Below are 27,899 nucleotides of genomic sequence, written 5' to 3'. Positions count from 1 at the left end.
GGGGTGAAGGCCCCAAAACCCATCAGGAGCAGGGGCTAAGCCCCCCCAAACCCATCAGGAGTGGGGATGACTCTCCTCCCAAATCTATAGGGAGGCAGGTTGGGTCCCCCAAACCTATCAGGAGAGGGGGTCTAAGCCCCCCCATACCCATGGGAAACTAGACTGAGTCCCCTAAAACCCATCAGGAGTGGGGCTGAGCCCATACCCCAAACCCATAGGGAGCAAGACTGGGCCCCCAAACCTATCAGGAAAAGGGATTGAGCCCCCCAAAACCCATCAGGAGCAGGACTGGGCCCCCCAAACCCATGGTGGGAGTGGGACTGGACCCCCCCACTCCGCTATGCCAACCTCCCCCCTTCTCCCCCCTCCCAGGGCAGGTCCAGAGCCGTCAGTGCATTGAGGCCGTCATCAAATTCGCCTTCGAGGAGAGGCTCTTCCTCATGGCTGACGAGGTGAGTGGGACCCTCAGACTCGGGGGGTATGTGAGGTGGACCCCAACATCTAGGTAACCCCACCAGTTTCCCCCCTCCTCCAGGTGTACCAGGACAACGTGTATGCTGAGGGTTCGGCCTTCCACTCCTTCAGGAAGGTGCTGACAGAGATGGGGCCGCCCTACCTGGACTCGGTGGAACTCACCTCCTTCCACTCCATCTCCAAAGGCTTCACGGGCGAGTCAGTGACCTCCCACGGCCACCCCCACCCCGAGGTGGCCACCACAGGTCCTGGGGAGCCACAGAGTGGGGATGAGGATGGTGGAACCCCATGGGCCTCAAGGGTGGTGATGGAAAGAGGCTGGAGGTCCCGTGGGGTTGGGATGGTGATGCCATGGTCCTGTGGAGCCCACGGGGTGGGGATGGTGATGCCATGGTCCTGTGGAGCCCACGGGGTGGGGATGGTGATGCCATGGTTCTGTGGAGCCCACGGGGTGGGGATGGTGATGCCATGGTCCTCTGGAGCCTATGGGATGGGGATGGTGATGCACAAAAAGGCCCCGTGGAGATGTTTATTAGGGTGGTTCTGACGACAGGGAGCCTCCAGGGGCATCTGATGTCAGAGGGTCCTGGTGCCAGGGGGGAAACTCCTCACCTTGTCCCCCTTAAAAGCCCCTCATGGCTCGGGGTGGACAGTGTAGACCTCGACCTCACAGAGAGTGAACTGCTCCTCCCGGCCCAGGATGGTGACGGTGACGTAGCGGCCGCGGAGGCCGTGGCAGCAGATGGTGCTGAGCGACCCAGGACTGGCATCTGTGATGATGCCACAGCTGCAGGGAGCAAACCACAGAATCATTTGGGTTAGAAAAGCCCTTTGAGCTGCAGGAGCCCAGCCCTGAGCCCTCACCCTGCCACAGCCACCACTGACCCACAGCCCTCAGCACCTCAGCTCCAGGGCTTTGGGGTCCCTCCAGGGCTGGGCACTCCCCCAGCTCCCTGGGCAGCCTGGCACAGGGGCTGACACCCCTCTCAGGGAAACAGTTCTGCCTCAGCTCCAGCCTCAGCCTCCCCTGGGGCACCCTGAGCCCCTTTCCTCTTGGCCCGTCACTCACTAGCTGGGAGCAGAGACCGACCTCCAGCTCGCTGCAGCCTCCTGGCAGAGATTTCACCACCAAAACCCCAATATTCTATCTTTTTGTCCAAACACCACCACAAAAACACTACTTTTTTTTCCCCTCAAATCACCTCCCCAATTTTCCCCTCAGAACTCCACCAAAATCCCACTTTTTCCCCCTTAAAACTCCACCAAACCCCAACATTTCCCTTCAAAACTCACAAAAAGCTCACTTTTCCCCTCAAAACTACACCAAAGCCCAACTTTTTTGTCAGAAGCCCACCAAAGCACCACTTTTCCCCTCAACACTCCACAAAAACCCATCTTCCCCTCAGAACCCCATCAAAAACCCACCTTTGCCCTCAAATATCCACCAACCCCCCACTTTTTCACTCCAAACTCCACTAAAACCACACTTGTCATCTGAAAACACCAACAAAACTCCACATTTCCCCTCAAAGCTCCCCCAAAATCCCACTGGTGCCTCAGAACCCCACCAATCTGCATCTTTTCCAACTCAGCAGAACTCCAACGCCCCTCTTTTCTCCTTAAAACTCTACAAAAAACCCTTTTTCTCCTCAGAATCCCACAAAAAACCCACTTTTGCCCTCAAAAACCCACCAAATCTCCACTTTTTCACTCCAAGGTCCACTAAAACCACACTTTTCCCCTCAACACTCCACCAAATCCCCACTTTTCTTCTCAAACCTCCACTTTTCCACTTAAAACTCCACCAAAAAATCCATTTTCCGCCTCAGAATCCCATCAAAAATCCACTTTCGCCCTCAAAAACCCATTGAACCTCCAATTTTCACTCCAAGCTCCACCAAAACCCCACTTTTTCCCTCAACACTCCACCAAAACTTCACTTTCCCCCTCAAAGCTCCTCCTAATTCCCACTTGTTCCTCAGAAGTCCACAAATCCCCCACTTTTGCCCTCAAAACTCTGCCAAAACCCAGTTTTCCTCTCAAGACTACACCACAATCCCACTTTCTCCCCACAACACCATCAAAACCCAATTCTTTCCTCTCAGAATCTCACCAAAACCCCACTTTTGCCCTCAACACTCCACCAGAACCTTACTTTTCCCCTTAAAACCCCACAAAAACTCATTTTCACCTCAGATCCACACCAAAAACCTACTTTTACTCTCAAAAATTCATCAAATCCCCACTTTTTCACTTCAAACTCCACTAAAACCCCTTTTCTTCTCAACACTCCACAAAACCCCCACTTTCGCCCTCAACACTCCACAAAACCCCCACTTTTTCACTCCAAACTCCAGTAAAACCCACTGTTCTTCTCAACACTCCACAAAAAACCCCACTTTTCATCTGAAAACTCCACCAAAACTCCACTTTTCCCCTCAGAACCCCATCAAAAACCCAATTTCGCCCTCAAAACCCCACCGAACCTCCACTTTTCCACTCCAGACTCCACCAAGCCTGCACTTTTCCCCTCAGAACCCCACCAATCTCCACTGTTCCCCCTCAGCAGACCACCAATCCCGCTCTTTTCTCCTTAAAACTCTACAAAAAACCCATTTTCCCCTCAGAACCCCACCAAAACCCCACTTTTACCCTCAAAAACCCACCAATCCCCCACTTTTTCCCTCAACACTCCACCAAAACTCCACTTTTCATCTGAAAACTCCACCAAAACTTCATTTATCCCCTCAAAGCTCCTCCAAATTCCCACTTGTTCCTCAGAAGTCCACAAACCCTCCACTTTTGCCCTCAAAACTCTGCCAAAACCCATTTTTCCCCTCAGAACCACACCAAAAACTTACCTTTAGACTCAAAAATCCACCAAATCGCCACTTTTTCACACCAAACTCCACTAAAACCCCTTTTCTTCTCAACACTCCACAAAACCCCCACTTTTCCCCTCAAAGCTCCTCCAAACCCCCACTTGTTCCTCAAAAGTCCACCAAACCCCTACTTTTTCCCTCAACACTCCACCAAAATGCCACTTTTCCCCCTCCAAGCTCCTCCAAATTCCCACTTGTTCCTCAGAAGTCCACAAATCCCCCACTTTTCCTCTCAAAACTCCACCAAAACTCCACTTTTCCCCTCAGAACCCCATCAAAAACCCACTTTCACCCTCAAAACCCCACCGAACCTCCACTTTTCTACTCCAGACTCCACCAAGCCCGCACTTTTCCCCTCAGAACCCCACAAATCTCCACTTTTCCCCCTCAGCAGACCACCAACCCCACTCTTTTCTCCTTAAAGCTCTACAAAAACCTTTATTCCCCTCAGAACCCCACAATAAAACACTTTTCCCCTCAAAACTCCACCAAACCCCCACTTTTCCCCTCAAAACTCCAGTAAAACCCACTGTTGCCCTCAAAACTCTGCCAAAACCCATTTTTCCCCTCAGAACCGCACCAAAAACTTACCTTTACCCTCAAAAATCCTCCAAATCGCCACTTTTTCACTCACAACTCCACTAAAACCCCTTTTCTTCTCAACACTCCACAAAACCCCCACTTTTCCCCTCAGAGCTCCACTCAAATCCCACTTGTATCTCAGAAATCCACCAAAACCCCACTTTTCACCTCCAAGCTCCTCCCAATTCCCACTTGTTCCTCAGAAATTCACAAACTCCCCTCTTTTCCTCTCAAAACTCCACTTTTCCCCTCAGAACCCCATCAAAAACCCACTTTCGCCCTCAAAACCCCGCCGAACCTCCACTTTTCCACTCCAGACTCCACCAAGACCGCACTTTTCCCCTCAGAACCCCACCAATCTCCAGTGTTCCCCCTCACCAGACAACCAACCCCACTCTTTTCTCCTTAAAACTCCACCAAAACCCATTTTTCCCCTCAGAACCACACCAAAAACCTACTTTTACCCTCAAAAATCCACCAAATCGCCACTTCTTCACTCCAAACTCCACTAAAACCCCTTTTCCCCTCAACACTCCACCAAAACCCCACTTTTTCATTCCACACTCCAGTAAAACCCACTGTTCTTCTCAACACTCCACAAAAAAACCCCACTTTTCATCTGAAAACTCCACCAAAACTCCACTTTTCCCCTCAGAACCCCATCAAAAACCCACTTTCACCCTCAAAACCCCACCGAACCTCCACTTTTCTACTCCAGACTCCACCAAGCCCGCACTTTTCCCCTCAGAACCCCACAAATCTCCACTTTTCCCCCTCAGCACACAACCAACCCCACTCTTTTCTTCTTAAAGCTCTACAAAAACCTTTATTCCCCTCAGAACCCCACAATAAAACACTTTTCCCCTCAAAACCCCACCAAACCCCCACTTTTCCCCTCAGAACCCCACAAATCTCCACTTTTCCCCCTCAGCAGACCACCAACCCCACTCTTTTCTCCTTAAAGTCCACCAAACCCCGACTTTTCCCCTCAACACTCCACCAAAACCCCACTTTTCCCCTCCAAGCTCCTCCCAATTCCCACTTGTTCCTCAGAAATTCACAAAACCCCTCACTTTTCCTCTCAAAACTCCACCTTTCCCCTCAGAACCCCATTAAAAACCCACTTTGCCCCGCCGCCCCTCCCCATCCCCGCCCCCCGCAGCGGGCACCTGGCCGGGCTTCCTCCGCTGCTCCCGGACAAAAGCCGCTTCCCAGCTCTTCAGCAGGGCCTTGACCTCCCGCTGCCGCTCCATGGCGTGCGGAGCGGGGCCGTTCCCCGGCCCGGGGGGATCCGAGACCTCCCGGAGCCGCGCAGGGACCGCAGCGTCTGGGGCTCAGATCGAACTTCCCGCTGCCGCCGCCCTTCAGCCAATAAGAAGGGAGGAAGCGATGACAGACACGGCGGCAGCCAATGGGCGGGCGAGGATGGCAGGCGGCACCTAGTAACGACGCCGGGCCCGCCTTCCGTGGTGAAACTCTCGCTCTGATTGGCGGAGGGGCGGTGCCGGGGTGCAGTGCCAATGCCTGGAAGCGCGGCCGTGAGGGACCCGGCGGGAGCGGGGCGGCGGGCGGGAGGTGAGCTGAGGGGTCCCCGGGGACTGGGGGCCGTGAGGGCAGCAGAGGGGTCCCCGGGGATTGGGAGGGGGGGGTGAGGGCAGCTGAGGGGGACCCCGGGGATTGGGGGGGGTGAGGGCAGCTGAGGGGGACCCCGGGGATTGGGGGGGGTGAGGGCAGCTGAGGGGGACCCCGGGGATTGGGGGGGGTGAGGGCAGCTGAGGGGGACCCCGGGGATTGGGGGGGGTGAGGGCAGCTGAAGGGGACCCCGGGGATTGGGGGGGGTGAGGGCAGCTGAGGGGGGCCTCAGGGATTGGGGGGCGTGTGGGCAGCTGAAGGGGACCCCGGAGATTGGGGGGGCGTGAGGGCAGCCAAAACTCCACTTTTCATCTGAAATCTCCACCAAAACTGCATTTTTCATCTTAAAACCCCACCAAAACCCCACTTTTCCCCTTAAAACTCCACAAAAACTCATTTTCCTTTCAGTGGACCACCAAACCCTCTCTTTTTCCCTCAGAACCACAAGACACCCCGCTTTTGCCCCAAATATCCACCAAACCCACACCTTACCACTCCAAAGTCCACAAAATCCCACATTTGCCCTTAAAAATACACCAAACCCACACTTTTAATCTAAAAACCCCACCAAAACTCCACTTTTCCCCTCAAAGCTCCTCCAAAATCCCACTTGTTCCTCTTAAGTCCACCAAATCCCCACTTTTCTTCTCAAACCTCCACTTTTCCACTTAAAACTCCACCAAAAAAATCCATTTTCCGCCTCAGAATCCCATCAAAAATCCACTTTCGCCCTCAAAAACCCATTGAACCTCCAATTTTCACTCCAAGCTCCACCAAAACCCCACTTTTTCCCTCAACACTCCACCAAAACTTCACTTTCCCCCTCAAAGCTCCTCCTAATTCCCACTTGTTCCTCAGAAGTCCACAAATCCCCCACTTTTGCCCTCAAAACTCTGCCAAAACCCAGTTTTCCTCTCAAGACTACACCACAATCCCACTTTCTCCCCACAACACCATCAAAACCCAATTCTTTCCTCTCAGAATCTCACCAAAACCCCACTTTTGCCCTCAACACTCCACCAGAACCTTACTTTTCCCCTTAAAACCCCACAAAAACTCATTTTCACCTCAGATCCACACCAAAAACCTACTTTTACTCTCAAAAATTCATCAAATCCCCACTTTTTCACTTCAAACTCCACTAAAACCCCTTTTCTTCTCAACACTCCACAAAACCCCCACTTTCGCCCTCAACACTCCACAAAACCCCCACTTTTTCACTCCAAACTCCAGTAAAACCCACTGTTCTTCTCAACACTCCACAAAAAACCCCACTTTTCATCTGAAAACTCCACCAAAACTCCACTTTTCCCCTCAGAACCCCATCAAAAACTCACTTTCGCCCTCAAAACCCCACCGAACCTCCACTTTTCCACTCCAGACTCCACCAAGCCTGCACTTTTCCCCTCAGAACCCCACCAATCTCCACTGTTCCCCCTCAGCAGACCACCAATCCCGCTCTTTTCTCCTTAAAACTCTACAAAAAACCCATTTTCCCCTCAAAACCCCACCAAAACCCCACTTTTACCCTCAAAAACCCACCAACCCCCCACTTTTTCACTCCAAGCTCTACCAAAACCCCACTTTTTCCCTCAACACTCCACCAAAACTCCACTTTTCATCTGAAAACTCCACCAAAACTTCATTTATCCCCTCAAAGCTCCTCCTAATTCCCACTTGTTCCTCAGAAGTCCACAAACCCTCCACTTTTGCCCTCAAAACTCTGCCAAAACCCATTTTTCCCCTCAGAACCACATCAAAAACTTACTTTTACCCTCAAAAATCCTCCAAATCGCCACTTTTTCACTCACAACTCCACTAAAACCCCTTTTCTTCTCAACACTCCACAAAACCCCCACTTTTCCCCTCAGAGCTCCACTCAAATCCCACTTGTATCTCAGAAATCCACCAAAACCCCACTTTTCACCTCCAAGCTCCTCCCAATTCCCACTTGTTCCTCAGAAATTCACAAACTCCCCTCTTTTCCTCTCAAAACTCCACTTTTCCCCTCAGAACCCCATCAAAAACCCACTTTCGCCCTCAAAACCCCGCCGAACCTCCACTTTTCCACTCCAGACTCCACCAAGCCCGCACTTTTCCCCTCAGAACCCCACCAATCTCCAGTGTTCCCCCTCACCAGACAACCAACCCCACTCTTTTCTCCTTAAAACTCCACCAAAACCCATTTTTCCCCTCAGAACCACACCAAAAACCTACTTTTACCCTCAAAAATCCACCAAATCGCCACTTCTTCACTCCAAACTCCACTAAAACCCCTTTTCCCCTCAACACTCCACCAAAACCCCACTTTTTCATTCCACACTCCAGTAAAACCCACTGTTCTTCTCAACACTCCACAAAAAAACCCCACTTTTCATCTGAAAACTCCACCAAAACTCCACTTTTCCCCTCAGAACCCCATCAAAAACCCACTTTCACCCTCAAAACCCCACCGAACCTCCACTTTTCTACTCCAGACTCCACCAAGCCCGCACTTTTCCCCTCAGAACCCCACAAATCTCCACTTTTCCCCCTCAGCACACAACCAACCCCACTCTTTTCTCCTTAAAGCTCTACAAAAACCTTTATTCCCCTCAGAACCCCACAAAAAAACACTTTTCCCCTCAAAACCCCACCAAACCCCCACTTTTCCCCTCAGAACCCCACAAATCTCCACTTTTCCCCCTCAGCAGACCACCAACCCCACTCTTTTCTCCTTAAAGTCCACCAAACCCCGACTTTTCCCCTCAACACTCCACCAAAACCCCACTTTTCCCCTCCAAGCTCCTCCCAATTCCCACTTGTTCCTCAGAAATTCACAAAACCCCTCACTTTTCCTCTCAAAACTCCACCTTTCCCCTCAGAACCCCATTAAAAACCCACTTTGCCCCGCCGCCCCTCCCCATCCCCGCCCCCCGCAGCGGGCACCTGGCCGGGCTTCCTCCGCTGCTCCCGGACAAAAGCCGCTTCCCAGCTCTTCAGCAGGGCCTTGACCTCCCGCTGCCGCTCCATGGCGTGCGGAGCGGGGCCGTTCCCCGGCCCGGGGGGATCCGAGACCTCCCGGAGCCGCGCAGGGACCGCAGCGTCTGGGGCTCAGATCGAACTTCCCGCTGCCGCCGCCCTTCAGCCAATAAGAAGGGAGGAAGCGATGACAGACACGGCGGCAGCCAATGGGCGGGCGAGGATGGCAGGCGGCACCTAGTAACGACGCCGGGCCCGCCTTCCGTGGTGAAACTCTCGCTCTGATTGGCGGAGGGGCGGTGCCGGGGTGCAGTGCCAATGCCTGGAAGCGCGGCCGTGAGGGGCCCGGCGGGAGCGGGGCGGCGGGCGGGAGGTGAGCTGAGGGGTCCCCGGGGACTGGGGGCCGTGAGGGCAGCAGAGGGGTCCCCGGGGATTGGGGGGGGGGGTGAGGGCAGCTGAGGGGTCCCCGGGGATTGGGGGGGGGTGAGGGCAGCTGAGGGGTCCCCGGGGATTGGGGGGGGGTGAGGGCAGCTGAGGGGTCCCCGGGGATTGGGGGGGGGTGAGGGCAGCTGAGGGGTCCCCGGGGATTGGGGGCGTGAGGGCAGCTGAGGGGAACCCCGGGGATTGGGGGGCGTGAGGGCAGCTGAGGGGTCCCCGGGGATTGGGGGGGGGGGTGAGGGCAGCTGAGGGGTCCCCGGGGATTGGGGGGGGGTGAGGGCAGCTGAGGGGTCCCCGGGGATTGGGGGCGTGAGGGCAGCTGAGGGGAACCCCGGGGATTGGGGGGCGTGAGGGCAGCTGAGGGGAACCCCGGGGATTGGGGGGGGTGAGGGCAGCTGAGGGGGACCCCGGGGATTGGGGGGGGTGAGGGCAGCTGAGGGGGACCCCGGGGATTGGGGGGGGTGAGGGCAGCTGAAGGGGACCCCGGGGATTGGGGGGGGTGAGGGCAGCTGAAGGGGACCCCGGGGATTGGGGGGGGTGAGGGCAGCTGAGGGGGGCCTCAGGGATTGGGGGGCGTGTGGGCAGCTGAAGGGGACCCCGGAGATTGGGGGGGCGTGAGGGCAGCCAAAACTCCACTTTTCATCTGAAATCTCCACCAAAACTGCATTTTTCATCTTAAAACCCCACCAAAACCCCACTTTTCCCCTTAAAACTCCACAAAAACTCATTTTCCTTTCAGTGGACCACCAAACCCTCTCTTTTTCCCTCAGAACCACAAGACACCCCGCTTTTGCCCCAAATATCCACCAAACCCACACCTTACCACTCCAAAGTCCACAAAATCCCACATTTGCCCTTAAAAATACACCAAACCCACACTTTTAATCTAAAAACCCCACCAAAACTCCACTTTTCCCCTCAAAGCTCCTCCAAAATCCCACTTGTTCCTCTTAAGTCCACCAAATCCCCACTTTTCTTCTCAAACCTCCACTTTTCCACTTAAAACTCCACCAAAAAATCCATTTTCCGCCTCAGAATCCCATCAAAAATCCACTTTCGCCCTCAAAAACCCATTGAACCTCCAATTTTCACTCCAAGCTCCACCAAAACCCCACTTTTTCCCTCAACACTCCACCAAAACTTCACTTTCCCCCTCAAAGCTCCTCCTAATTCCCACTTGTTCCTCAGAAGTCCACAAATCCCCCACTTTTGCCCTCAAAACTCTGCCAAAACCCAGTTTTCCTCTCAAGACTACACCACAATCCCACTTTCTCCCCACAACACCATCAAAACCCAATTCTTTCCTCTCAGAATCTCACCAAAACCCCACTTTTGCCCTCAACACTCCACCAGAACCTTACTTTTCCCCTTAAAACCCCACAAAAACTCATTTTCACCTCAGATCCACACCAAAAACCTACTTTTACTCTCAAAAATTCATCAAATCCCCACTTTTTCACTTCAAACTCCACTAAAACCCCTTTTCTTCTCAACACTCCACAAAACCCCCACTTTCGCCCTCAACACTCCACAAAACCCCCACTTTTTCACTCCAAACTCCAGTAAAACCCACTGTTCTTCTCAACACTCCACAAAAAACCCCACTTTTCATCTGAAAACTCCACCAAAACTCCACTTTTCCCCTCAGAACCCCATCAAAAACCCAATTTCGCCCTCAAAACCCCACCGAACCTCCACTTTTCCACTCCAGACTCCACCAAGCCTGCACTTTTCCCCTCAGAACCCCACCAATCTCCACTGTTCCCCCTCAGCAGACCACCAATCCCGCTCTTTTCTCCTTAAAACTCTACAAAACCCATTTTCCCCTCAAAACCCCACCAAAACCCCACTTTTACCCTCAAAAACCCACCAACCCCCCACTTTTTCACTCCAAGCTCTACCAAAACCCCACTTTTTCCCTCAACACTCCACCAAAACTCCACTTTTCATCTGAAAACTCCACCAAAACTTCATTTATCCCCTCAAAGCTCCTCCAAATTCCCACTTGTTCCTCAGAAGTCCACAAACCCTCCACTTTTGCCCTCAAAACTCTGCCAAAACCCATTTTTCCCCTCAGAACCACATCAAAAACTTACTTTTACCCTCAAAAATCCTCCAAATCGCCACTTTTTCCACTCACAACTCCACTAAAACCCCTTTTCTTCTCAACACTCCACAAAACCCCCACTTTTCCCCTCAGAGCTCCACTCAAATCCCACTTGTATCTCAGAAATCCACCAAAAGCCCACTTTTCACCTCCAAGCTCCTCCCAATTCCCACTTGTTCCTCAGAAATTCACAAACTCCCCTCTTTTCCTCTCAAAACTCCACTTTTTCCCTCAGAACCCCATCAAAAACCCACTTTCGCCCTCAAAACCCCGCCGAACCTCCACTTTTCCACTCCAGACTCCACCAAGCCCGCACTTTTCCCCTCAGAACCCCACCAATCTCCAGTGTTCCCCCTCACCAGACAACCAACCCCACTCTTTTCTCCTTAAAACTCCACCAAAACCCATTTTTCCCCTCAGAACCACACCAAAAACCTACTTTTACCCTCAAAAATCCACCAAATCGCCACTTCTTCACTCCAAACTCCACTAAAACCCCTTTTCCCCTCAACACTCCACCAAAACCCCACTTTTTCGTTCCACACTCCAGTAAAACCCACTGTTCTTCTCAACACTCCACAAAAAAACCCCACTTTTCATCTGAAAACTCCACCAAAACTCCACTTTTCCCCTCAGAACCCCATCAAAAACCCACTTTCACCCTCAAAACCCCACCGAACCTCCACTTTTCTACTCCAGACTCCACCAAGCCCGCACTTTTCCCCTCAGAACCCCACAAATCTCCACTTTTCCCCCTCAGCACACAACCAACCCCACTCTTTTCTTCTTAAAGCTCTACAAAAACCTTTATTCCCCTCAGAACCCCACAATAAAACACTTTTCCCCTCAAAACCCCACCAAACCCCCACTTTTCCCCTCAGAACCCCACAAATCTCCACTTTTCCCCCTCAGCAGACCACCAACCCCACTCTTTTCTCCTTAAAGTCCACCAAACCCCGACTTTTCCCCTCAACACTCCACCAAAACCCCACTTTTCCCCTCCAAGCTCCTCCCAATTCCACTTGTTCCTCAGAAATTCACAAAACCCCTCACTTTTCCTCTCAAAACTCCACCTTTCCCCTCAGAACCCCATTAAAAACCCACTTTGCCCCGCCGCCCCTCCCCATCCCCGCCCCCCGCAGCGGGCACCTGGCCGGGCTTCCTCCGCTGCTCCCGGAGAAAAGCCGCTTCCCAGCTCTTCAGCAGGGCCTTGACCTCCCGCTGCCGCTCCATGGCGTGCGGAGCGGGGCCGTTCCCCGGCCCGGGGCGATCCGAGACCTCCCGGAGCCGCGCAGGGACCGCAGCGTCTGGGGCTCAGATCGAACTTCCCGCTGCCGCCGCCCTTCAGCCAATAAGAAGGGAGGAAGCGATGACAGACACGGCGGCAGCCAATGGGCGGGCGAGGATGGCAGGCGGCACCTAGTAACGACGCCGGGCCCGCCTTCCGTGGTGAAACTCTCGCTCTGATTGGCGGAGGGGCGGTGCCGGGGTGCAGTGCCAATGCCTGGAAGCGCGGCCGTGAGGGGCCCGGCGGGAGCGGGGCGGCGGGCGGGAGGTGAGCTGAGGGGTCCTCGGGGACTGGGGGGCGTGAGGGCAGCTGAGGGGTCCCCGGGGATTGTGGGGGGTGAGGGCAGCTCAGGGGTCCCCGGGGATTGGGGGGGGTGAGGGCAGCTCAGGGGTCCCCGGGAATTGGGGGCGTGAGGGCAGCTGAGGGGTCCCCGGGGATGGGGGGGGGGTGAGGGCAGCTGAGGGGAACCCCGGGGATTGGGGGGGGTGAGGGCAGCTGAGGGGGACCCCGGGGATTGGGGGCGTGAGGGCAGCTGAGGGGGACCCCGGGGATTGGGGGGCGTGAGGGCAGCTGAGGGGGACCCCGGGGATTGGGGGGGGGGGGTGAGGGCAGCTGAGGGGAACCCCGGGGATTGGGGGGGGTGAGGGCAGCTGAGGGGGACCCCGGGGATTGGGGGGGGTGAGGGCAGCTGAGGGGGATCCCAGGGATTGGGGGGGGTGAGGGCAGCTGAGGGGGGCCTCAGGGATTGGGGGGCGTGTGGGCAGCTGAAGGGGACCCCGGAGATTGGGGGGGGCGTGAGGACAGCCAAAACTCCACTTTTCATCTGAAAACTCCACCAAAACTGCATTTTTCATCTTAAAACCCCACCAAAACCCCACTTTTCCCCTTAAAAACTCCACAAAAACTCATTTTCCTTTCAGTGGACCACCAAACCCTCTCTTTTTCCCTCAGAACCACAAGACACCCCGCTTTTGCCCCAAATATCCACCAAACCCACACCTTACCACTCCAAAGTCCACAAAATCCCACATTTGCCCTTAAAAATACACCAAACCCACACTTTTAATCTAAAAACCCCACCAAAACTCCACTTTTCCCCTCAAAGCTCCTCCAAAATCCCACTTGTTCCTCTTAAGTCCACCAAATCCCCACTTTTCTTCTCAAACCTCCACTTTTCCACTTAAAACTCCACAAAAAAATCCATTTTCCCCCTCAGAATCCCATCAAAAATCCACTTTCGCCCTCAAAAACCCATTGAACCTCCAATTTTCACTCCAAGCTCCACCAAAACCCCACTTTTTCCCTCAACACTCCACCAAAACTTCACTTTCCCCCTCAAAGCTCCTCCTAATTCCCACTTGTTCCTCAGAAGTCCACAAATCCCCCACTTTTGCCCTCAAAACTCTGCCAAAACCCAGTTTTCCTCTCAAGACTACACCACAATCCCACTTTCTCCCCACAACACCATCAAAACCCAATTCTTTCCTCTCAGAATCTCACCAAAACCCCACTTTTGCCCTCAACACTCCACCAGAACCTTACTTTTCCCCTTAAAACCCCACAAAAACTCATTTTCACCTCAGATCCACACCAAAAACCTACTTTTACTCTCAAAAATTCATCAAATCCCCACTTTTTCACTTCAAACTCCACTAAAACCCCTTTTCTTCTCAACACTCCACAAAACCCCCACTTTCGCCCTCAACACTCCACAAAACCCCCACTTTTTCACTCCAAACTCCAGTAAAACCCACTGTTCTTCTCAACACTCCACAAAAAACCCCACTTTTCATCTGAAAACTCCACCAAAACTCCACTTTTCCCCTCAGAACCCCATCAAAAACTCACTTTCGCCCTCAAAACCCCACCGAACCTCCACTTTTCCACTCCAGACTCCACCAAGCCTGCACTTTTCCCCTCAGAACCCCACCAATCTCCACTGTTCCCCCTCAGCAGACCACCAATCCCGCTCTTTTCTCCTTAAAACTCTACAAAAAACCCATTTTCCCCTCAGAACCCCACCAAAACCCCACTTTTACCCTCAAAAACCCACCAATCCCCCACTTTTTCACTCCAAGCTCTACCAAAACCCCCACTTTTCCCCTCAAAGCTCCTCCAAACCCCCACTTGTTCCTCAAAAGTCCACCAAACCCCTACTTTTTCCCTCAACACTCCACCAAAATGCCACTTTTCCCCATCCAAGCTCCTCCAAATTCCACTTGTTCCTCAGAAGTCCACAAACCCCCCACTTTTCCTCTCAAAACTCCACTTTTCCCCTCAGAACCCCATCAAAAACCCACTTTTACCCTCAAAACCCCACCGAACCTCCACTTTTCCACTCCAGACTCCACCAAACCCCCACTTTTCCCCTCAGAACCCCACAAATCTCCACTTTTCCCCCTCAGCAGACAACCAACCCCACTCTTTTCTCCTGAAAACTCTACAAAAACCTTTATTCCCCTAAGAACCTCACAAAAAAACACTTTTCTCCTCAAACCTCCACCAAACCCCCACTTTTCCCCTCAAAACTCCGGTAAAACCCACTGTTGCCCTCAAAACTCTGCCAAAACCCATTTTTCCCCTCAGAACCACATCAAAAACTTACTTTTACCCTCAAAAATCCTCCAAATCGACACTTTTTCACTCAGAACTCCACTAAAATCCCTTTTCTTCTCAACACTCCACAAAACCCCCCACTTTTCCCCTCAGAGCTCCACCAAAATCCCACTTGTATCTCAGAAGTCCGCCAAACCCCTACTTTTCCCCTCCAAGCTCCTCCAAATTCCCACTTGTTCCTCAGAAATTCACAAAACCCCTCACTTTTCCTCTCAATACTCCACCTTTCCCCTCAGAACCCCATCAAAAACCCACTTTTGCCCTCAAAACCCCACCGAACCTCCACTTTTCCACTCCAGACTCCACCAAGCCCGCACTTTTCCCCTCAGAACCCCACCAATCTCCACTGTTCCCCCTCAGCAGACAACCAACCCCACTCTTTTCTCCTTAAAAGTCCACAAAAACCCATTTTTCCCCTCAGAACCACATCAAAAACCTACTTTTACCCTCAAAAATCGACCAAATCGCCACTTTTTCACTCAGAACTCCACTAAAACCCCTTTTTCCCTCAACACTCCACAAAACCCCCACTTTTTCACTCCAAACTCCAGTAAAACCCACTGTTCTTCTCAACACTCCACAAAACCCCCACTTTTCCCCTCAGAGCTCCACTCAAATCCCACTTGTATCTCACAAGTCCACCAAACCCCGACTTTTCCCCTCAACACTCCACCAAAACCCCACTTTTCCCCTCCAAGCTCCTCCCAATTCCCACTTGTTCCTCAGAAATTCACAAAACCCCTCACTTTTCCTCTCAAAACTCCACCTTTCCCCTCAGAACGCCATTAAAAACCCACTTTGCCCCGCCGCCCCTCCCCATCCCCGCCCCCCGCAGCGGGCACCTGGCCGGGCTTCCTCCGCTGCTCCCGGACAAAAGCCGCTTCCCAGCTCTTCAGCAGGGCCTTGACCTCCCGCTGCCGCTCCATGGCGTGCGGAGCGGGGCCGTTCCCCGGCCCGGGGGGGATCCGAGACCTCCCGGAGCCGCGCAGGGACCGCAGCGTCTGGGGCTCAGATCGAACTTCCCGCTGCCGCCGCCCTTCAGCCAATAAGAAGGGAGGAAGCGATGACAGACACGGCGGCAGCCAATGGGCGGGCGAGGATGGCAGGCGGCACCTAGTAACGACGCCGGGCCCGCCTTCCGTGGTGACACTCTCGCTCTGATTGGCGGAGGGGCGGTGCCGGGGTGCAGTGCCAATGCCTGGAAGCGCGGCCGTGAGGGGCCCGGCGGGAGCGGGGCGGCGGGCGGGAGGTGAGCTGAGGGGTCCCCGGGGACTGGGGGGCGTGAGGGCAGCAGAGGGGTCCCCGGGTATTGGGGGGGGGTGAGGGCAGCTGAGGGGTCCCCGGGGATTGGGAGGGGTGAGGGCAGCTCAGGGGTCCCCGGGAATTGGGGGCGTGAGGGCAGCTGAGGGGTATCCCGGGGATTAGGGGGTTGAGGGCAGATGAAGGGGACCCCGGGGATCGAGGGGGGGTGAGGGCAGCTGAGGGGGGTCGAGGGGTGTGAGGGCAGCACAGGGGGGCCCAGGGAGGGAAGGGGGGTGTTGGAGATCCTGCTGTAGGCTTCCTTTATGGGGTGCTGGGGTTACCCCTCATTAAGAGGGGTGGGTCATGGGTCCTGCCCTGGAGTTCCCTATTGATGGGGAGCTGGGTTAGGAGTGCTATAGGGTGCCCTATTAATGGGGGATAGGATTAGGAGTGCTATGGGAGGTCCTATTGAGAGAGGGCTGGGTTAGGGGTACCCTATTGATGAGGTGCAGATCTAGGGGTGCTGTGGGGTGCCCTATTGATGGGGGGCTGGATTAGAGGTGCTATAGGATGCCCTATAGATAAAGGGCTGGGTTAGGGGTGCTCTAAGATGCCCTATTGATGGGGTCTGGGTTAGGGGTGCTATAGGATGCCCTATTGATGGGGGCTGGCTTAGGGGTGCTATAGGATGCCCTATTGATGGGAGCTGGCTTTGGGGTGCTATAGGATGCCCTATTGATGGGGGCTGGGTTAGGGGTGCTATAGGATGCCCTATTGATGGGGGCTGGGTTAGGGGTGCTATAGGATGCCCTATTGATGGCGGCTGGGTTAGGGGTGCTATAGGATGCCCTATTGATGGGGGCTGGGTTAGGGTTGCTCTAAGATGCCCTATTGATGGGGGCTGGGTTAGGGGTGCTATAGGATGCCCTATTGATGGGGGCTGGCTTAGGGGTGCCCTATTGCTACGCGCCTATTGCTGCGCGCCGCCCTCCGCTCGCCCTGCGCCCCCCTGCGCCTGCTCTGCCGCGACTTCCACGCCGAGGAGCTCTCCGTCTCCACCGTCGTCTCCCTGCTGGACTCCCTGGAGCCTGCTGCCGTCCGCAGAGTTGTTTTACGCTTCAACAACCTGGGGCTGGCGGGGCTGTGCGAAGTGCTGCCTCACCTCGGCCGCTTCCCCGCGCTGCGCAGCCTCAAGCTGCCCTACAGCAACGTGGACGTGCGCCGCACGGCCCCCGGGCACGGACGCCGGCATCCGCTGCTTGGCCGCTCACCTCCGGGCCCTGCCTGCCCTCAAGGAACTCGATTTGTACTCCTCCAGGCTTTCTGAGAGACTCAGGCAGCTCCTGGGGTAAGCTGCCCGCTGGGGGAGGGACTCCAAAACCTTCACACGCTGCAGCAGGAGGGAATGTGTGTGTGTGTGGGGGGGGTGGCATTGGGGCATCACCCACACCCTGTGGGGGCAGATTTAAGAGGGGATGGAGTCCAACAGTAGCTCTGCACTACCTCAGGGGGTGGTCTCAGGGGGTTTTGGGGAGAGGGTTTGGAAGGTTTGGCATTTGTCCTGTGAGCAAAGATTTAAGAGGGGATGGAGTCCCACAGCAGCTCTGCCTCACCTCAGGGGGCTGGTCTCAGGGGGTTTTGGGGGGAAGGTTTGGCATTTGCCCCATTGGCAAAGATTTAAGAGGGGATGGAGTCCCACAGCAGCTCTGCCTCGGCTCAGGGGAGGCATAAAAGAGGGGTTTGGGATGCCTGAAGATGTTTTGGGCAGCCTCAGGGTGTTTTGGGGTTGGGGTTTGGCATTGGGGAACTGTCTACACCCTGTGGGCAAAGATTTAAGAGGGGATGGAGTCCCACAGCAGCTCTGCCTTGGCTCAGGGGGTTTTAGGGGAGTTGCCCAGTTTGGCACTGTGCAACTGTCTACACTTATGAGGAGATGGAGTCCCAGAGCAGCTCTGCCTCAGCTCAGGGGTCTGGTCTCAGGAGGTTTGGGGATACCTCACGGGGGTTGGGGGAGACTTTGAGGGAGCTGAGGGATTTTGGGGGATCCTGGGGGTGGAATTTGGGCAGCCTCAGGGTTTTAGGGGTCTGTGGCTGGTTTGGGGAGAGCCTCGTGGTGGTTTGGGGGTGCTTTGGGGGTTCCCCACTCACTCTGCCACCCCACCCTGTCCTCCCAGCGGGCTGCAGACTCCCCTGGAGAGTCTGGCGCTGGCCTTCTGCTGCTTGCTCCCCTCCGACCTCATCTTTCTGTCCTCGAGCCTCCACGCGCCCTCCCTGCTCCAGCTGGACCTGAGCGGCCACAACTTCACGTCCCCCAGACTCCTGCAACCCTTGCGGACGCTGCTGGAAGCCGCTTCGTGCTCGCTGCTGCAGCTGGAGCTGCTGGAGTGTCAGCTGGGGGACGCGGAGCTGGAGCTGCTGCTGCCGGCGCTGCGCCGCTGCCGCCGCCTGCGCTGCCTCGGTCTCCTCGGCACCCCCCTGAGCCCGGCGGCGCTGGGCGGCCTGGCCCGGCCCTGCGCGGCCCTGCCCGACCTGCGCCTCGTGGGCTACTCGCAGCCGCCGCGGGGCTCCGGCCACCACACCCCCACGCAGGGGGAAGAGGGTTTCCCGGCGGAGCTGTGCCGGCTGCTGGCGAGCGCGGGTAGAGCAGACGCCGTGTGGGCGACCAGCCTCCAGCGCTACGGAGCCATCGACTACTTCAGCTTGTAGCATCCCCCCCCCAGGGAGGCTTCACCTCGGGGCGCTGTGCCGGGCTCTGGGCTGTGCCACTCGCTTATGATGAGTTCATTAAAGCCAACCCCACCTTGCCTGATTAACCCAAGTCCTCCTGGGATGCTTGGCAGGAGGAAGTGGCAGAGCTCAGCGGAGGGGATGGAGCTCTTCTGCTTTTAATGGACCAAGGAGAGAGCTGGCTGCTGTTCTGGCACACAGGGCACTGACCAGAGAATCATTACAGATGGAAAAGCCCTTTGAGCTGCTGGAGTCCAACCCTGACCCCACAGTGCCACAGGCACCACTGAGCCACGGCCCTCAAGCACCTCAGCCCCACGGCTCTGGGACCCCTCCAGGGCTGAGCACTCCCCCAGCTCCCTGGGCAGCCTGGCACAGGGGCTGACACCCCTCTCAGGGAAACAGTTCTGCCTCAGCTCCAGCCTCAACCTCCCCTGGGGCACCCTGAGCCCCTTTCCTCTTGGCCTGTAGCTTTTAACTTGGCAGCAGAGACCGACCCTCTCAGCCACAGCCAGGGAGTCAGAGTGATCAGGTCTCCTCTGAGCCTCCTTCTCTGCAGACTGAACCTTTGCCTCAGGTACCCTCATTTAGCCCAGAGCTTCCCAGTGCATCTTCTCTCCCTGCAGCCCCTCAGTGTCCCTGTGGCAGTGAGTGAGGGGGCCCAGCACTGAGCACAGCCCTAGAGCTGCAGCCCCTCAGTGTCCCTGTGGCAGTGAGTAAGGGGCCAGCACTGAGCACAGCCCTGGAGCTGCAGCCTCCCCAGGGCCCAGCACAGGGGACAATCCCTGCCCTGGGGCTGCTGCCACCCCACTGCTCAGCCCAGCCAGGCTGCCACTGGCCTTCTTGCCCCCTTGGGCACGCTGCTGGCTCCTTGCCCTCGGGCAACCTCAGCCCATGGCCACATCCCTCTGAAGAACCTCCCTTCCCTCTACACACCAGCCAACATCACCACAGTGGCACCCACAGTGTGGCAGCAACACTGTCACCGTGGCAGCACCCGTGGGGACACCCACACTGTGGCAGTAGCACCGTGTCACCCACCACAGCTGCACCAACCTCACCATAGCAGCACCAACCTCTCCACAGCTGCACCCACACTGCTGCAGTGGCACCCATCACCTCTAGGCTCATTTCAATTGCCAAAGACCTTTAATATCACAGTGGGGGACCCACACACAACACCCACATCCCTGGCACCAGCAATGCCCACCTCACCACAGCATCAGCCACACGGTGTGGCTGAGCACCAGCTCTGCCTCCTCCTCCTCCTCCTCGCCCGGGGCCATGCAATGCCCCTTCCCACCCCCTCCAAGCCTCACCCCCGCCCCGCGGCCCCGCCGCTCTCCGCCTCCCCCGCCCCTTCCCCTCCCCGCAGCAGCTGCACCAGCTCCCCCGTGAGCCGATACCTCTTCCCCTCCCACCAAAAGTGAGTCGGGGGCTGCTCCGGCCCCTGCTCGTACTCGAAGCGGGACCCCCACTCCAGAGCCAGCGCCGAGCGCACCGGCCCCGCGCCCCCCGCCCGGCCCGGCGCCGGGTGGTACAAGCGCCCGTTCTCCGGCAGCATGACCAGCGCCTCGGGCCGGAACGGCACGGCCAGCCGCTCCCCGCCGCCGCAGAACGACAGCACGGCGCGGCGGGAGCAGGAGGAGGCTGAGGAGGAGGCGTCCGGGGGCAGGAGGCGGGTGAAGACGATGGGTCTGTGCTCGCAGCGCAGGAGGTTGCGCTCCGCGCCGCAGCGGGATACGAACGGGAATTCGCGCTCGTAGCGGCCGCTGCGGTTCCGCTCCAGCCGCGTGAAGAAGAACGTGAGGAAGGTCACGTCTGCCGGGATGGACCCTCATTAACCCGCGCCTCTCCTTAATTAACAGCCCCCCCTTTTAATTAAGCCGCATCGCCGCTCGGGAACGGCCGCTGCGGGGCTGCGAAGGGAGGGTGAGGAAGAAGAGGAGGAGGAAGGCAACGTCTGCTGGGATAAACCATCATTAACCCCTTCCCACAATTAACTCTGTGTGCTCCTAATTAACCTCCAACCCTCCTAATTAACCTCCAGCCCCCCTAACTAACCCCCAGTGTCCCCATGATTAACCCACTTGGAACAACTGCAGTTCTAAGGGAGGGTGAGGAAGAAGAAAATGAGGAGGAGGAAGGCAACGTCTGCTGGGATAAACCATCATTAACTCCTTCCCTGAATTAACTCCCTGTGCTCCTAATTAACCTCCAATCCCCCTAATTAACCTCCAACCCCCCTAACTAACCCCCAGTCCCCCCATGGTTAACCCCCTCAAAACAACCACTGCGATTCTAAGGGAGGGTGAGGAAGAAGAATATGAGAAAGGCAACGTCTGCTGGGATAACCCCTTCCCACAATTAACCCCCAGTGCTCTTAATTAACCCCAACCCTCCTAATTTAACCTCCAACCCTCCTAATTAACCTCCAACCATCAGTCCTCTCATGATTAAACCTGCTCAGAACAACCACTGCTAAGGGAGTGAGGAAGAGGAAAGTGATACCTGCCAGGATGGACCCTAAGTAACCCCACTAATAAACCCCTAAACATCCTAATTAACTCCCACCCTCCTAATTAACCCCAACCCTCCTAACTAACCCCCAATTCTCCATAATGAACCCTCCCATAGAGGCTGCCGGGGTTCAGCTCCAGGTGAGTGAGGAAGGCAACGTTAATTAACCTCACACCCTCATTAATTAACCCTCCCCTAATTAACACCGGAGAAAGGGGGGTGTTCCTTAATGGGAAAGCGATTTGAAGGGGCTGAGGGAGGTTTGGGGGAGGAGGAGGGTGAGTAGGGATCAGTGTTACCAAGTGCCTGGGAGCAATTAAGGGCAGGAAGTGGTTAATTAAGGTGGTGATTAATATGCAAATTAGGTTGAGAGGAGGATGTTTTGGCACCTACAAAGGTGGATGAGAGGGGATGAGAGTATCTTCTCCCCACCCCACAGCCCCCCCAATACAAATGAGACCCCCAAATAAAGATGAGTCTCTAATTAAAGACCCTAATTAAGGCTAAAACGCTACTGAATGGTGATGGGGAGGAGGGATTTTGGGGTGATTTGGTTTTTTGGAGGGGTTCTGAGGAGATTTGGGGGGGTTGGGGGGATTTTGATTGTTTTTGGAGAGAATTGGAGGGGATTTGGGGTTTTTTGGGGGGGATTTGGGGGCTTTTGGGATTTTTGGGGGATTTATTTTGGGGGGACTGGAGAGGATTTGGGAGTTTCTGGGGGGCTTTTGTGTTTTTTGGGGTGATTTGAGGGGATTTGGAGACTTTGGGGATTGTTTGGGGGGATTTGTGTTTTTTGGGGGGATATTTTGGGGGGTTTGGGTGGATTTTGACATTTTTGGGGGGGTTGGAGAGAATTTGGAGGCTTTTTGGGGGGGATTTGGTAGGTTTTGGGATGCTCTGGGGGGATTTGAGGAGGATTGTTGGGATTTGGGGGCTTTTGAGGTCGGGGGGAGTTGGGGTTTGGTTTTTTGGAGGGATTTGGGAGGCTTATTTGTGGGGGTTTTAGGGTGGGATTTGGGTCTTTGGAAGGGGTCAGAGAGGATCTGGGGGATAATTTTGGGAGGATTTTGGTTTTTGGGGGCATTTTGAGGGGTCATTTTTGAGGGGGAGGATTTGGGGGGGTTTTGGGGGGATCCCAGTACCTTTGAAGCAGCAAGTGATGAAGTTCTTCACTTTGGTGTCATCGAGGAAAAGCTGCAGAAAAAAAGGGGAAAAGCCTCAAAATCCCAAAGCAGGTGCAAGGGCCAAATGGGATCTGGCTGGGATCCATCCAGGGGCCATCTGGGATCCATCCAGGGGTCATCCAGGCTCTGCCCTGGGTCCATTTAGAGTCTTTTTGTGGGGGTTTTGTCAAGGATCCGTTTTGTCTCTGGGCTGGGATCCATCCAGGTTGTGTCCTGGGTCCATTTAGAGCCTTTTGGGGAGGGGGGGGGTTGTCTGGGATCCATCCAGGCTCTGCCCTGGGTCCATTTAGGGTCTTCTGGGGGGAGCGTTGTCCAGGATCTGTTTTGTCTCTGGGCTGGGATCCATCCAGGCTCTGCCCTGGGTCCATTTAGGGTCTTTTTGGGGGGGGTTATCCAGGATCTGTTTTGTCTCTGGGCTGGGATCCATCCAGGCTGTATCCTGGGTCTATTCAGAGCCTTTTGGGGAGGGGGAGGTTGCCCGGGATCCATTTGGGATCCATCCAGCCTCTGCTCTGGGTCCATTTAGGTCTTTTTGGGGGAGACTGTCCAGGATCTGTTTGGGTTCTGTGCTGGGATCCGTTTGGGATCCATCCGGCATCCATCCAGCCTCTGTCCTGGGTCCGTTGAGGTCTTTTTTTGGGGGGTTCTGCCCAGGATCCGTTGGGGATCCTCTCGGATCCTTACAGACACGCCCTTAACATATATCCCTAGAGACATCCCATAACTGTACTGACACTCATACAGACACCCCCTTAACCCTATAGACACCCACATATATCCCTAGAGACATCCCATAACTGTACTGACACTCATACAGACACCCCCTTAACCCTATAGACACCCACATATATCCCTACAGACACCCCCATAACCCTACTGACACTCATACGTACCCCTAGAGACACCCCCTTAACCCTATAGACACCCCCATAGATCCCTATAGGCATCCCCCATAACCATATAGGCACCCACATATATCCCTATAGACACCCCCATAACCCTACTGACACACACACACGTATCCCTATAGACACACACATGACCATACAGACACCCCCATAACTCTGTAGGCACCCACATATATCCCTATAGGCATCCCCGAAGCCTATAGACACCATATATATCCCCCCATAGCCTTCTCATAGCCCCTATAGCCCCCCATAGCCTTCTCATAGTCCCTATAGGCCCTTCATAGCCCCCTATAGCCCCCTCATAGTCCCCCATAGCCTCCTCAGAGCCCCTATAGCCCCTTCATAGCCCCCCATAGCCCCCTCATAGCCCCTATAAACCCCTCATAGCTCCCATAGCCCCTCATAGCCCCTATAGCCCCTTCATAGCCCATATAGCCCCCCATAGCCCATATAGCCCCTACATAGCCCCTGTAGCCCCCCATAGCCCATATAGCCCCTTCATAGCCCCTATAGCCCCCCATAGCCTCCTTATAGACTATATAGCCCCCCATAGCCTCCTCATATCCCCCTCATAGCCCCCCATAGCCTTCTCATAGTCTGTATAGCTCCTTCATAGCCCCCCATAGCCTCCTCAGAGCCCCTATAGCCCTCATAGCCCCCCATAGCCTCCTCATAGCCCCCATAGTATCTTGATAGCCCCCTTATAGCCCATATAGCCCCCCCATAGCCCATATAGCCCCCTGCAGCCCCCCACTGACGGGCTCCAGAGGGAACGAGCAGCACTGGCCAGACGCTTTTTATTCACACGCCGTGGGGAGAGGGGCGGGGGGTGGTGCCTCTGGACCCCTCCCCCCAATCTGGACCCCCCCCATCCTCCCCCCGTCCCCGGCCCACGCGCGGGGAGGGTCCCACAGCCGCGGGGGTGGGGGGGCTCGGGGAGATGCTCGGTGTCGGCTTCATAATAAATAAAAGGCTGAAACGGAAAAAAAAGGGGGAAAGGGGGGGAAAGGGGGGGAAAAAGGGGGAAAAAGAGAGAGGGGAAATACAAAAGCTGAGGGGGGGGAAAGGGTTAAATGGGAACAGAGGAAGTGGGGACCCCCCCACACACCGGTGTCACCCCCCACCCTCCCCCTGTGCCTCCTCCCCCCCACGCCTGGCAGTGAGCAGAGCTGGGAGGTAGCGCTGGGGGTCCCCCCACCCCAGGACCCCCCTCACCCTGTGACATCCACCTCGGGGACCCCCTGCGCCTTGGGGACCCCCCCACCTCGGTGACACCCACCTTGAGGACCTCCCCCTGGGGACACCCATCTTGGGGATCCCCCCTCACCCTGGGGACCCTCCCTCCCTACTTTGGGGACACCCCCACCTTAGTGACACCCACTTTGGGGACCCCTCCACCTTAAGGACTCCCACATTGGGGACGCCTCCCTTCACTTTGGGGATCCCTCACCTTAAGGACACCCTCCCATCCAGGGACCCCCCACCCCCCTTCCACCTTGGGGACATCCCCCTCAACTTTGGGGACCCCTCCCACCTTAAGGACTCCCACTTTGGGGACCCCTCCCCTGGGGACACCCACCACTTTGGGGACCCCCTTCCTTGTGACACCCACCTTGAAGACCCTCCACTTTCGGGACCCCCCCCCCCTTCCCCTCCATGGCTCCCCCAACCCTGAGGAGAAATCAGCATCTGGGTTGATAATTAGGGGCTTCTAATTAATAACTCTCTTTATACATCTCTGGACTCTGATGGGTGTCCTGTCCCACCCCCTCCCCACCCATGGGTGCTCCTGGGGTGCCCCCTCCACTGTGGGTGCCCCCCACCCTCACCGTCCCATGTCACCCGAAGGCACTTGGGGGTGGCTTTGGGGGGCCTGGGGGGCACCTCCCGGTGCCAGGTGGGTGGGGATGGGGGAGATGAGGGCACTGGGGGGTCCAGGAGGGGGTGTTGGGTGCCACTGGGGGTGGGTGGGTGCTGGAGGAGGTGATGGGCACCAAGGTGGGTGCAAGAGGAGCAGGAGGAGATGATGGGTGCCAAGATGGGTCCAGAAAGAACAGGACAAGATGAGGGGGGCACCAAGCTGGGTTGGGCAGGGGGAGGTGATGGGCACCAGAACGGGTCCAGGAGAAGAAAGATGGTGCCAAGATGGGATGGGCAGGAGCAGGAGGAGATGGTGGGCACCAAGATGGGTCAAGCTGGGCAAAGAGATGAGGGGCACCAGGACTGGTTGGTCAGAACCAGAAGGAGATTGAGGGTGCCAAGGTGCATCCAGGAGAAGCAAGAGGTGATGGGGGCCAAGATGAGCTGGGCAGGAGGAGATGAGGGGCACCAAAAATAGGTCCAGGAGGACCAGAAAGTGATGGGTGCCAAGTTGGGTTGGGCAGGACCAGGAAGAGATGGTGGGCACCAAGATGGGTCAAGCTGGGCCAAGAAGAGATGAGGGACACCAGGAGTGGTTGGTCAGCACAGGAAGGAGATTGTGGGTGCCAAGGTGGGTCCAAGAGGACCAGAAGATGATGGGTGCCAAGATGGGCTGAGCAGGAGATGAGGGGCACCAAGATGGGTTGGGCAGGAGATGATGGGCACCAAAATGGGTCCAGGAGGACCAGGAGGAGATGATGGGTGCAAAGGTGGGTCAGGTAGAGCCAAGAAGAGATGAAAGGTGCCAAGGTGGGTTGGTCAGGACCAGGAGGAGATGATGGGCACCAAAGATGTGTCCAGCAGGGCCAAGCAGATGTGAGGGGCATTGAGATGGTTCCAGGAGAAGTGGAAGGCATCATGAGTGGCAAAACATTCCCAGCAGGACCAGAAGGACAGGACAGATGCCAAGATGTGTCTGGCAGGACCGAGCAGAGATGGCAGGATACCAAGATGAGTTGGGAAAGACCAGGAGGAGACAATGGGCACCGAGTCCAGCAGGGCCAAGCAGAGATGACAGGATGCCAAGATGGGTTGGTCAGGAGCAGGAGGAGGTGATGGGCACCAAATGGTTTGGTCAGGAGCAGGAAGAGGTGATGGGCACCAAGATGGGTCCAGTAGGAGGTGATGGGCACCAAGATGAGTCAGTCAGGAGGAGGTGATGGGCACCAAGATGGGTCCATCAGGAGCAGGAGGAGGTGATGGGTACGAAGATGAGTCAGTTGGGAGCAGGAGGAGCTGAGGGGCGGACCTTGCCACTGAAGAGCAAAGAGTGAAGAACGAGGAGGCCCGAGGAAGCTGACATGGGGAAGTCAGACGACATGAGACATACACAGAGGCTGGAGCAGCTCTGCCTGGGACATGCTGCCATTGTCCTGAGAAGTAACTGCCTCCAAAGTCCAGGCTCTACACAAAAACCCTCTCTGTAACTCCTACCCTTGTCCCCTCCTCCCAGCCCCAACACAGCATTATCCCGGTACTTAATTTGCAAAGAATCACAGATCCGATTCCAAAAGTTGGCGGGTGCCACTGTGATGCGCTGCTCCTGAGCTTCAGTACCCCACTGTGTCCACATGACAGCAGCACTGACACACTCTGCTTGCCCCTTGTATTCTTATTCAGAGCACAGCCTCAGTCTCTGGAAACAGAGCAAAACAAGTGACTCAGATGCAAAACCTAATCACTCGGCAGCCAAAGCCCCAGCACCTCACTCGGCAGCCAAACTCCCAACACCTCGTCACTCGGCAGCCAAAGTCCCAACACCTCACTCGGCAGCCAAAGCCCCAACACCTCACTCGGCAGCCAAACTCCCAACACCTCGTCACTCGGCAGCCAAAGCCCCAACACCTCACTCGGCAGCCAAAGTCCCAACACCTCACTCGGCAGCCAAAGCCCCAGAACCTCACTCGGCAGCCAAGGCCCCAGAACCTCACTTGGCAGCCAAAGCCCCAACTCCCACGTATCAAAAGCAAACTGACATGCACTCAGTGCTCCTCCACCTGCCCTTGACTCTACATCCCCACGCAGAGTGGCTCTAAGGTAAACACACACATATAAACACCAACACCACACAGAACACAGACAACACAACACAGAAGTGAGGAGACTCGGTCACAGGATGCCGGGACTGGAGATGCCCTAAAGGCAAGGCCTGTGGGGCTGTGACAAAGAAGCGAGGCTCCACGGCAGCCACACAAAGAGGCTAAGGGAACAGCCCAGGATCAGGACTGGGATGATGGATGTGCAAGAAGCCTGACTGTGAGTCCCAGAGAATGTAGCAATGAAGGGAATGAGAACAAATCTCAGAACAGGGATGCCTACTGAGAAGAGCTGCTGACGCAGCCTGGAACGCTGCACCGTGGAAAACGACCGACAAAGAATTTCAAGATCTAAAGATGATCCACAGTTTAAGCTTCT

At 55.7% G+C, this 27,899-nt stretch overlaps 2 protein-coding genes across 2 annotated transcripts in view; one reads left to right on the top strand and one right to left on the bottom strand.

The window, feature by feature from the left end:
• The window catches only part of LOC133624871 (leucine-rich repeat-containing protein 14-like), a 37,671-nt gene extending 18,738 nt beyond the window's left edge, over positions 1–18,933 (top strand). The window contains 5 exon segments of the mRNA XM_061989664.1: positions 373–452; positions 536–775; positions 17,172–17,453; positions 17,455–17,570; positions 18,397–18,933. Coding sequence (XP_061845648.1) covers positions 373–452; positions 536–775; positions 17,172–17,453; positions 17,455–17,570; positions 18,397–18,928 — 1,250 coding nt within the window. The 3' untranslated portion in view covers positions 18,929–18,933.
• Positions 18,934–20,248: 1,315 nt separating this feature from the next.
• LOC133624870 (UPF0598 protein C8orf82 homolog) lies at positions 20,249–27,057 on the bottom strand. The gene is made up of 2 exons (XM_061989663.1): positions 26,919–27,057; positions 20,249–20,770 (listed from the first exon to the last, which is right to left on the bottom strand). Exons 1-2 carry the CDS (start codon positions 27,055–27,057, stop codon positions 20,265–20,267), a joined length of 645 nt encoding a protein of 214 aa, XP_061845647.1. The 3' UTR covers positions 20,249–20,264.
• Positions 27,058–27,899: the final 842 nt, after the last annotated feature.

The sequence above is a fragment of the Colius striatus genome, chromosome 2 (genome assembly GCF_028858725.1).
Source record: "Colius striatus isolate bColStr4 chromosome 2, bColStr4.1.hap1, whole genome shotgun sequence".
Classification (NCBI taxonomy): domain Eukaryota; kingdom Metazoa; phylum Chordata; class Aves; order Coliiformes; family Coliidae; genus Colius; species Colius striatus.
The sequence above is the reverse complement of the archived record's forward strand: the minus strand, read 5'-3'. Positions and strand labels throughout refer to the sequence as shown.